The sequence below is a fragment of the Neofelis nebulosa genome, chromosome 9 (assembly GCF_028018385.1).
Source record: "Neofelis nebulosa isolate mNeoNeb1 chromosome 9, mNeoNeb1.pri, whole genome shotgun sequence".
Classification (NCBI taxonomy): domain Eukaryota; kingdom Metazoa; phylum Chordata; class Mammalia; order Carnivora; family Felidae; genus Neofelis; species Neofelis nebulosa.
This window is the reverse complement of record NC_080790.1, coordinates 96,566,693-96,578,710: the sequence shown is the minus strand read 5'-3', so window position 1 is coordinate 96,578,710 and position 12,018 is coordinate 96,566,693. Positions and strand designations below refer to the sequence as shown.

The 12,018-nt window shown below is 41.7% G+C and overlaps 1 protein-coding gene across 8 annotated transcripts in view; it reads left to right on the top strand.

Annotated features, from left to right (window-relative positions):
- Positions 1–12,018, top strand: part of CFAP61 (cilia and flagella associated protein 61) — a 282,171-nt gene that overhangs the window by 16,362 nt on the left and 253,791 nt on the right. For all 8 annotated transcript variants that reach the window (XR_009248788.1, XM_058684747.1, XM_058684746.1 and 5 more), the window contains exons 3-6: positions 141–291; positions 4,314–4,390; positions 5,250–5,317; positions 5,551–5,677. Coding sequence is in view for 7 of the 8 variants with exons in the window: in XM_058684747.1 (XP_058540730.1) it covers positions 141–291; positions 4,314–4,390; positions 5,250–5,317; positions 5,551–5,677 (423 nt within the window). In the remaining variant the exon portion in view is untranslated. The remainder of the gene's footprint in view (positions 1–140; positions 292–4,313; positions 4,391–5,249; positions 5,318–5,550; positions 5,678–12,018) is intronic.

The following is a 12,018-nucleotide window of genomic DNA, read 5'->3' as shown; positions in this document are numbered from 1 at the left end:
TGTACCTACCTCTTCCAGAGGTTTCATACCTTATGTAGTGGTTGCTAGGCTTCAGTAGCCAAAGAAGGGGGAAAAATGACACCTCTTTGTCTCCCTTTTGGTAATCTTAGTCATGTGTGCACTTTTAATCATTTCTACAGGGAAAAGGCAAACCTTGCTGTTACCCTCTGCAATGACAAGGAGGAGATAATGGCCCAGGCTACCTTTGTGGACTATCCCAACTGGAATGTCTCCAGTCAGGACAACTGGGTATCCGTGTTCCGGGAGCTCGACCCTGAAATCCCATGCACGGTAAGCAGTTACACACAATGCTTATTCGAACAGCCTTAATTTTGAAGGGAAGTTCTATGTTTGCATATATGTCTTTCCAGTTTTGAGACTAAGTAGTTGAAAACTCACAACAGAAGGTATGTGACATTATGACAGAAATGAAGTTAGCTGGCAGGGAGGAAAGATGAGTCCAAGAGCATCCCAAGAGGGGATAGGAAAAGGGAGGTAATAGATCAGTCAGCTGGTAGCAAGGCCGAGGTCATGCTGTGCTGGGAGGACTAGGAGGGAGCAAGGAATCAGTGGGAGCGTTAGATATGTACCTCTCAGTTCTCCACACTGCTCCCAACATCAGTGTCCAAATTCTTTGTTTTTTTAATTGTCTTTTTATTGAACTATAGTTGATACCCGGTGTTACATTACTTTCAAGTGTACAGCATAGAGATTGGACAAGTCTATATGTTGTGCTGTGCTCACCCCAAGTGTAGCTACCACCTGTCGCCATGCAACTCTATTAACAGTACCATTGACTGTATTCCCTATGCTGTACCTTTCATCCTTATGACTTGTTCATTCCATAACTGAAAGTTTATACCTCACACTCCCCCTCACCCATTTTGTCCATCCCTTACCGCCTTCCCCTTTGGTAACTACCAATTTGTCGTCCGTTTCTGTTTTGTTTGTTTGTCCATTTGTTTTTTATATTCCACATATAAGTGAAATCATTTGCTATTTATCTTTCTCTGTCTGACTTATTTGACCTAGCATAATACCTCCTAGGTCCATCTGTGTTGTCACAAATGGCAAGATCTCGTTTTTTATGGGTGAGTAATATTCCACCATATATATGTACCACATCTTCTTTATCCATCCATCTATATCAATGGCCACTTCGGTTCAGTGTGTGAAGTCTTTGGAATGCTGGGAGGGTACCTGCCTTTACACTTTTTACACCGTGTAATGGTGATAGTAGAGTTTCAGGTTCCTGTTGCATTCTGTAACTTTTAAGGTGTCATTCTGGACTCTAGCTCATTCGATGTCTTCTAGCTGTGGGCACGTTACAACTTGTTGGCAACCCGACTTGGTAGCTGGTGCCAAGTCTGAGCTTTCCCTGCCCTCAGCCCGCCAAAGCCAAGCCAGCATGTGGCCCCAGTTCTGCGGAGAGCCAGAGGCCACGACTGTGGGTAGCACGTTTGCCTGTTAGTGGAATTCAAGAATGTGGCCCCAGAGCCCTAGGGAATGCCAGTTGTGTGAATGAGTGAGTTTTCCCCCCATATACACCTGTGTGCATGCACAGTACATCCCCCATGTGCACCCCAACACATTATCCAGCATTTATTCAGCTACATGATGTCTCCCCCTTGTCCTCTACTCCTCCTGTTCCTCACCACCCCAAACACCCAGTTATCATATTCACAAAAATTATCTCAAACTTGTAAATAAGCCAAATGATGCTTTCAATCCAAGGCTTGTATCTTTGACTTTCTGTTAACTGAGCTATTGTACATTGTACAGTTCTATAGGAACAGTGATTAGCTTTGTAGATTTTTGTCCATTTGAGGTGTAAATGATTTCTGTTTGGTGGAAGAGATAACCTCAAAGGCTATGGTTTATGGCCTCATAAGACATTAACCATTTTATATCTAGCCTAGCAACCTTATTCTAACATTCCCTCATTAAAATACCTAAAGTAGCCAGCTCCTCAAGTGCAACGAATTGTTTTTATCATCTTACTGGTTGCCTCATTAATTGATGGGTTGAATAAATCTCAGACATGTGCTCATTGTATGTTTGCATTAGAATCATGATTTTACCATTTTGAAAATTATTATAAATTAATACCATTATTCATAAATATTTCCTCTTTTGTCCCTTTGTTCTCTTAAGATAGTTTCTCTTTCAACTACTTTTAAATTCCGGGGTGCCTGAGTGGCTCAGTTGATTGGGTGACCAACTTCAGCTTAGATCATGATCTCGCAGTTTGTGAGTTTGAGCCCTGCGTCGGGCTCTGTGCTGACAGCTCAGAGCCTGGAGCCTACTTCGGGTTCTGTGTCTCCCTCTCTCTCTACCCCTCCCCTGCTCGTGCTCTGTGTCTCTCTCTCTCTGTCTCTCAATAATAAACAAACATTAAAATTTTTTTTTTAAAAACTACTTTCAAATTCCTACAACAGTATAGAGCTTAGCTATCCAGTATGGTGGCCGTCAGCCATGTGTAGCTGTTGAGCACCTGAAATGTGCTAGTATGATTGAGATGTGCTAGAAGTGTAAAACATACACTGAATTTTAAGTATTTAGGAGGAAAAAAAGAGTGTAAAACACTTCATTAACAATGTTTATATTGATAACTTGTTAAAATGATAATTTGAGTCTGTTAGGTTAAATAAAATATATTGAAAATTAATCTTACATGTTTATTCTTTTTCTATATGTCTACTGGGAAATTACATATGTGACCTGTATTTGTGGCTCAAGTTATTTTGTTATTGGACAGCATAGCTATAGAGTCTTAAGGCCTAATGTATTCCTAATCCCAGGGGTATTTGCAACAGAAGTAACTAATGATTTTTATCTTAAATCTAAAAAATAAATCTTGAATTGTAATATTCTCGGTGGAAGAGAGAATTTGGAAGATAAACCAGCCAAGTAATAAGCCATGTACTCCTAAGGCTGGTCCTATTCAGCATGTAAAGCAGATGTTAAGTAAGGTGTTGTGGGATTAGCTGATAACACATGGAAAATGCATACAGTGGTGTTGTGGCTGTTCCCATCTGGACTGTAGGGTTTGTGTTATTGGCCTTTTGGGAGTTTTCAACTCCTGAACCAAACTCATGATTCTTCTCTTCCCATTTTATGTTTCATATTCCTTCCAAGTATTTCTATTTTATTTATTCGTTCATTTATTTTGAGAGAGAGCACACACATGAGTAAGGGAGGGGCAGAAAGAGAAGGAGACAGAGAATCCCATGCAGGCAGGTTCTATGCTGTCGGCACAGAGCCTTACTTGCCTGACTCGGGGCTCAAACTCATGAACTGTGAGGTCATGACCTGAGCCAAAATCAAGAGTCAGATGCTTAACCAACTGAGCCACCCAGGTGGCCCTCCTTCTGAGTATTTCTAAGGCATGCGCTATCCAACAGGAGGGAGACCAAGGCACGGATGTGCAGGTGGTAACCCAAGGCTGTCTATAAAATTGCTCAGAAAACAGGAGGCACTTTCAAGCATTCCTGTCATCCTGATCTAGGTGCAAGCACCACCCTCACCAGTTAACTAGCCTCACATTTGTAGTATCTCTAGAATTTGAAGATTTTCCCATAAACACAGGGGTACTGAGTTGAGCGGACCAATGTGTGGCTGTATGGAACAGCTGCTCATTATTGAGGCTACTTAAAATGTCTTCAGAATTTAGGGGACAAAGTTCTTTAAAAACTTGAAAGATTTAGCCTGACAGTCATCTTCGAATCTTGCTACTTTGAGTTTCCAGCTCTCAGGTTTTCTGGATCCCAAGAGTAATATTTGATTCTGACTCTGGGAATGTTGAACAAAACAAGTCATTGGATTCATAACGTGGCATCTGCCTTCTATCCTTCAAATTCATAAGAGAATCTTTCTCTTGTGTCACTTGAATAGAGCAGCAGCTGCTGACTCAAGAGCCCTGGGGAAAGGGTGATTGTCTTTCACTTGGCATAGACACCCCCGAGGACAAGACTACTGAGTTAATAATCGATTTCACTCCCCTGCAGGCACTTCCCTGCCCATAGCCCGTTTGTGAGGGCAGGAAGATGGGCTGGGTGCATTGGACTCATTTACAGTCCCTGTTTCCTTGAATAATTCTGAGCTAGGAGGACAGAAGGCAGGGAATGGAGTCAGGGAGAAAGCTTGAATGCTGCCTGAGTGTCTCATCACTTCAGACATAAAATATCACCCACAAAAGGGGGCAGCTCTGAGTTTGCGGCTGCCCCCAAATCCTCCCCCCCATTTCCCAACCCTGTTCTGACATAGCCTGAATGGTGACTCAGCTTTTAATCATGTGCTCTTTTCTTGTGCAGCCTTTGAACACGTTGTTCATGCACCTCTTTGTGGCCGTGGATGAATATTCTGTTGGCTGCTGCAGAGAGATTATTCGGTGAGTGGCTGGGGTCTTGCAGATGGTGACATCAGGGGGCTGGCAGGCAGCACCATAGACAAGACACGTTAATGCCAAAATGACACAAAAGAGATTGTGTGCATAGTTTAAAAATATTTCCAAAGGACGTGAAATTCTTTGAGGTGCTTAATTATCTTGTAATTCATGGCTGTATTAAAGCATCAATGTGGAATAACAGTGACATTTCTGAAAGAAAACAGTTTATTTCTTTGAATCGACACTCCCTCTGACACACATCTTTACTATCATTTGAGGCAAATAGTGCAGTCATTTAAAAAAATGGATTGGGGGGGAAATAAGGGAAGAATAAAGCATCACAGGTTTGGATTTTTCTAAAAATAGTTTTCTTCAGTCTTCTCTTTAGGGATGTTTATTAACCTGACAGAATGCAGAAGCATCCTGAATAATATGGTGCATCGAAATATGATCAGTTGGGCTACTGGGTGATGGCGATGTGTCTCTGACAGCCTGCACAGACATTTGGGGGTGGTGGCCTCAGCTTTCAAGGCACTTTGTAATGTCACACCAGACCATCCAGATGCCAGGTCAAAGGTTAATGTCAGCAGAAATCTGGTGTGCCACATGAATATGGCACTCTTTATTCTCTCTACCTCTGTGGAACAGACAAAAAAGAGGCCATTTGGATTATAAGGAAAAGTAGAGAAGGAAAGGACATTGCCCTGAAGATGTTCTTGCCATTACAGGCAAGGAGCAAAGAAGCCCATGTGGATCTATGAACATCTGATGTGTTTAGTGAAGGCATTTGCCTCAAACAGGTGCCAGCTAATGGGATTACTTTATTATTAACACCTGTCCCACCCTCTCTTCCCCTTGCCAGGGCTGTGTTTAAGGCCGTGCCAGAACTACACTTCATATTTCTCATAGTGCCATCCTACATGAGCCTAGGTAAGGTCTGCTCAATTACCTCCTGTCCCCAGTCTCCAGAATGGGAAATTCATGCTTAAAATGGTGCTTTTGGAATGGGAATAAGAATGGTCTCTAGGTCCTGAATGTATAATGTGACTATTTGATTATAATAATTAAAATACAATTTCGAATGGAAGTCACAGTTTGTTCTGAAGCCCTAAAAGTTATTCCTTGGTAAAGTGAGGCCACATTTCTTCATCTCTGTGGTTTAGGCTCGACTCTCATAACGGTGTTTGAACAAGTGGGGAACATTCCGAGTCTGATGTATGATGAGGACTTTGCCGTGCACATATGTTGCAGAGAAAATCATTACCCTCAGCTGCACATTCGCAATGCCAGGTAAGGCTGAAGCAGTGCCTTTTCCTACCTGAGTTTTACATGGACACTTACCTTATGCAGAGTTGCTAAAATGCCATTTCTTACTGTAAGTGATTAGAGCTTGGATTAAATTGTTTTATAATACCCATAAGTATTACTTCATTTGGAGATGTTTACAGTTCCCCTTGATGACATAATTTACAGGCATGAATATCTGATGAGACTCATTTGGTGCTATGTGGCCAGCAAAGTTGTGCATTTACTACTTACGGGTTTCTGAGAACACACGATCCTTGGCCCCACACTGAGTCAAATAATTTTCAAATAAACATAAAAATGAATCCGCCTATTTAGTTTTCCCAATAGACCCCACCTATTTTCCAACAGTCAGTGAAAGAGGATTCTTTAACATTCAGTGGGCTCCATGACATGCCCCAAAGTTTAGCAGTCTTAAGGAGATGGCAGTGGCAGAGAGTATTTTCCAAAGATGGCTACAACACCATCTTCTATCCTTCAAGCTCTCCTCCAATGTGGCCTTGGAGACTGGTGTGCCAGAGAGGCTATATGTTGGCCCTGGGGTCAACAGCCCCAGCTAGGCTCCCACTGACAGTCAGCATTGCCTGCTGGCCTTGTGAATGAGCCATTGTGGACACCCAGCCAGGAAGACCCCCCCCTTCCCCAGTAACTGGAGCCCAGCTGACATGTGACTGCAGCCACAGGAGAAACCCTAAGCAAGGACTGACCAACTGAGTCCTCCTAGATTTCTGACTCACAAAATTGTGGGCAAAATAAAAGGGTCTTTTTGAAATAAAAATGCATATGAAATCATTTCACAAAGGTGGTTGCTTGGTTTTATCAGTGGGGAATAAATTGCATCTTGTTGGGTCAATTGTTGCCATAAATTGTGGACTTCTTTAGAAAGTATTACATTTAAATTTTTAAAAGGTGAGAGCCTACTATTTACCAGGCATATACTATTATGGCATATTAAGAATTTATGGCATATTAAGAATGGCATCAGATCTCTATCTTTTAAAAAAATTTTTTTTAATGTTTATTTATTTTTGAGAGAGTGAGAGAGACAGAGCACGAGCAGGGGAGGGGCAGAGAGAGAGGGAGACACAGAATCGAAAGCAGACTCCAGGCTCCGAGCTGTCAGCACAGAGCCCAACATGGGGCTTGAACTCACGAACTGTGAGATCATGACCTGACCTGAAGTCGGACGCTCAGCTGACTGAGCCACCCATGTGCCCTGATAGATCTCTATTCTGATCTTGATTAGACCACTCACCAGATGGGTTATCTGAAAAGGAGAACTTGGCCTCTTCAGGCCTCAGTTTCCTGCCTGTCAGTGGGTGTGAGGGTATTGTCTACTGCCTGGGATTGTTGCAATGAACAGATGACCTGAGGAGAATCAAGTGCTTAGCACTTCCAGTCACATATAAGTGCCCAATGAAATGAAATATTATTCTTACTGATATTATTAAGTGGCTTGGAAGAGGAAAGGACAGAGAAGGATGAAGACAGCTTCATATAAAACCTCTCTGCCCTTGCCCCCAATCTAAATATCCATCAAGGAGTAAATGTTTACATTACAAATTGTGGTGCAGTATCAGCAGTGAAATGAAATGAACTACTTATAGATGCAATAAGGTGGGTCAATCTCAGTTCATGCTGAGTAAAAGAAGGCAGACATAGACACAAAGACCATATACTGTTGACTTCACTTATATGATGTGCAAATGGCTCATCTGTAGAGACAGAGCAGATCAGTGGTTGCCTTTGGTGGAGGAAAGAGTGAGACTGGAATTCTGGGGTAATGGTAGTGCTCTGTGTATTGATTGGTGGCTTTGCAGTTGCCAAAACTCACCCAACTTAATACTTGGGCATTTTACTATATGTTATTATACCTCAATTAAAAAAATAATTTAAAATAAAAAAGTCTTCACAGAGAAGGTAGCCTCTGAATCTGGTCAGAAGGGACGAGCCGGAGCTTGGTCAGAGGGACAGATTGGGCAAAGGTGTAGAGGCAGGAAGGCACCTGGAGTGTCTATTACCAGGCAGTAGGCAGTTGTGGCTGCTGTTCAAGGTGTGCAGAGCAAGAGTAGGCCACTGGATGGCCAAGGAAGAATCACAACGAGAAGCCTTTACCCTGAAGCCAGCATGGAGCACTATATGGGATGTGTGTGAAGGATAACTGACTTTCATGTGTTCAGTGGCTTATAAGGGAGGAACAGAACAGTATGGCCAAGAAATGATTCTAGCTGGAATTCAGGCAGTGACAAGTCAAAGAGATCTGGTTGGGGCAGGTGCATGGATGCAAAGAAATGTTTGAGGGGGAAAGTTGAAAGATGAGAATGAGTTCACGGTCACTCAGGTTTTCAAGTATGGGGGGATTCACTAGCTAAAAGTAGAAATAATAGCATTAGATGGACAGTTGGGAGGTAGAAATATAGGTCCTCTCATGAGTGAGGAGGTCAGGAAAATAAAGGAGATTGTTTAGTTGTGGAGATTTTATTTTATTTTATTTTTAAATGTTTATTTTGAGACAGAGAGAGAGCAGACAAGGGGCAAAGAGAGAGGGAGAGACAGAAAATCCCAAGCAGGCTCTGCCCTGTCAGCCTGATGTGGGGCTCAGACTCATGAACCATGAGATCATGACCTGAGCCAAAACCAAGAGTCTGCCACTCAACCAAGTGATCCACCCAGGCACCCCAGGAAGAGATTTTAAAGTGAAAAAGCAGAGGCCTATGGCAGAATTTTGAATGGTGAAAATGAGCGTGAATAAGGAAGAGAACTAGAAGAGAGGGAGAGGAGTCTTGTAGAAGTCAGACTCTTATAGTGGCAAAAGATGTAGGGAAATCAAATAATTTGAGTTCAAAAAGAGGCCATTGCATTTGGAAATGTAAAAAGATACAGATGAGTTGAATAAAATTGATAAACTTCTAGCCAAACTGACCAAGAAAAAAGAGAAAATTACCACTATCAGAAATGAAAGAGGTGATATCACTACAGATCTTACAGACATAAAGGGATAAGGGAATACAGCTCTGTAAATTCATCAACTTAGATAAAATGGGCCAATTCCTTCAAAAACACAACCTACCAAAACTTATTTAAGGAAAAAAATTGTAAAAACTTGGAGAATTCTTCATCTATTAAAGACCAGTTGAATGAACTTTGGGTAAGAGGGAGGTGGCTGCCTGCCTTAACACTGCCCTTACCCAAGCCTCCAGCCTTAATCCTCCCCCATCCTCATTTGCTTCTCTTCTTCTCTTGTCCTTATGGCTCTGAACTCTGTCTTCCCAGGACCTGGGCCATTTCTCTCAAGCTCATCTCTTTGGTTCCTCTGTGCCGACAGTGGCCACTTAGTCACCAGTGCCTACCTCCATCCCCTTGCTTTGGGATCTGGTTTTGTCTGTCCTTGAAGGGCAGAGTTGAGTTTTGGAAATCACAATGCAGTGAACCAAATAAATGAGAGGTAAGGAAGTGAAGGCAAGGGGATATCCACTGCTCTCTAGAGAAGTTTGGTGATGAAGGAAAGCAGAGAAGGAGGCAGAACGTTATGCAAACAATGGAAAGTGATTCCATTTTTACTTTCCACATAGAGCATTTACTTTGCATTCTGAGATCCAGACAGCACTTGTCTAAAAAAAATATTACCAAGGAGCAAAATAAATTCAGATACACATTATCCCCTAATTTAGGACAAGAGAAAGAAAATTCCCCCGTAGAAAACCATTTTTATTTACTTTTTGTATTCATAGCTAAATCGTCAACATTATAATTCTCTTTATAAAAAACCCCTTTGGTCATGAAACGAATGCTAATACAAGCCAAACACATTCTAAAGAGAAGGAATTCTGTGAGTGAAATCTTTTTTTTTTAAATAACATTAAAAATTTTTTTTTAAATATTTATTTATTTTTGAGAGAGACAGAGACAGAATGTTGGGGGGTTAGGGGCAGAGAGAGAGGGAGACACAGAATCCGAAGCAGGCCCCAGGCTCTGAGCTGTCAGCACAGAGCCCGACACGGGGCTCGAACTTGCGAGCTGTGAGATCATGACCTGAGCCAAAGTCGGTCGCCTAACCGACTGAGCCACCCAGGTGCCCCTAAAATAACATTTTTAATTGATTCCCTCACACCTCTCCAATCCTCCTTCCTGATTTATGAAGTTTCTCTTATAATCAGCACAGGAAAATAGGTCCTCCTGCCCTTTAGGAAATTACATTCTTTAAATGTAAAAGTATTCACAGGTAGGCAGTTTTTTAATTATGTCATGAGAAATTTACATAAACTGGTTGCTTAAGTTCTCATAAGTAGTCTAATAATTGCTAAACTTTTGTCTTCATTCCATTTAAAAATCTCTCATTTTATTCTGCCATTTGCTGATTAGTTTGGGGGATGGGTTCACTTAATAAAACGAATTATATTTTCAAATTACAACATCTTTTCAAATGTTTATTTATTTTGAGGGGGGAGGATGTGAGGAGGGGGAGGAGCAGAGAGACAGAGAGAGAGAATGCCAAGCCAGCTCCACACTGCCAGCGCAGAGCCCAACAGAGAGCTGGAACCCATGAACCATGAGATCATGACCCAAACCAAAATCAAGAGTTGGATGCTTAACTGACTAAGCCACCCAGGTGCCCTTAGAACATTTTTGCCAAATAAAGTTACTGGTCGCAATTTTCTATGTGAGTATGTAATTATACACACATATGTGTATAAATAGACAGTTTTGTGGGGGAGGGTAGAGGGGAACAGCAGTTGAGAGAGGCGTATTTCCAAAAGTATTTTCTTGCCTTCTTTCTTTCTTTCTTTCTTTCTTTCTTTCTTTCTTTCTTTCTTTCTTTCTTTCTTTCTTTCTTTCTTTCTTTCTTTCTTTCTTTCTTTCTTTCCTTCCTTCCTTCCTTCCTTCCTTCCTTCCTTCCTTCCTTCCTTCCTTCCTTCCTTCCTTCCTTGCTAGGTCACCAGTCTATTATAAGAGGATGTAAGTCAGGAACAGTCAGATAGAAGAGAAGCACAGGGCAAGGTGTGAGGGAAGGGAGCGGGGCCCCTGTTCCCAAATTTCCATGCGTTTACCAACCTAGAAGCTCCGTATTGTCTTAAAGTGTGTAGGCAGCATACCAAATTTGGATCTTGTCATTTTCTTGAGGAATTTTAAAGCTTAAGTACTCCAGCATAGATATTCAGCAAGATGTTTTTGTATTATTATTTACTATTGTAATAGATAATTCTATAGAATTAATTAGAACATAAAATATCTACAGATAATTCTATATAATCTACTATTGTAATAATTGTATATGTATCCAATACCACATCTGACATGTACAGAGGGCATATCTAAAAATCACCAGTTTCTTTCACCTTTTAGTAAGGCAACATCTTTGTTAATCTACTCACTAACGCCCCACTTGTGATTCAGGGTGTAGGCTGCTCAAGAAAAGGTGTGGGCTGTGCCCTGCCCAGTGCTGGCTCCTAGTAAGCATGTGGAACTGGTAGTTTAGAGTTAGTCTCTCTTCTCTTCTTTCCAACCCGTGCCTTTATTCCTTTCCTTCTTTTACCCTTGAAAACTTTAGGGTTACGGACTACAACCTTCCAGGGGATGAGGCTGTCCCAGCCTGAACTAAACCTTCCCGATCCCTGACCCTGAGGTCTTGCTCATTCAGCCTCTGATGGTGAAATGTCCTGCTTGCCCAGCCTACAGAAAATCTGCCAGTAGCAGATCAGAGGAGGAATGTAGTCCTCATGGCAAAAAGATGACAGTGGATACTTTGTAAGGAGGAAGGGACATTTATAAAAGACAATTTAGCATATAGTGGTGAACTCATGAGGGAATGGTGACATTATGATGGTTGATATTTTTGCTTGTTGGAAGGCAGAGGAATGTGATACATTTTAAGAAGCCCTCTGTCCAAAATGTTCACATTCGAGTTTTGGTACTAGCAGGTGTAGAATTTTAGGTAGCCAGAAAATGCACTTATGTGGATCATTTCCCTCCTTAAGGATGCAGGAAAAAAGCCTTTTCAGAAGGTCAGATGGGCGTGGCTGTACGTGTCCTCTTAGGCTGCTTCATTTCTCTTATTTCTTCCACATTGATTTTTTGACATCTGTTTTCATCAACAGTTACTTGCACTGATAATTAATGGTGAAGAACATAGCTCTTAAGACAGTAGACCAGGGAAGGGTTTGGGATGTAATTATCCTTCTGCCGTTTACCTAGCAACATGTTCAGAACCAGGGAATTAACACTGTAATCCCCAGTCCTGGTTCTTTGATTTACCCATGTGGAAAATTGTGCTGTAATCTTCCCCTCTACTTAGACACTAATTATTGACGTTACTGTTCTGTGATTTG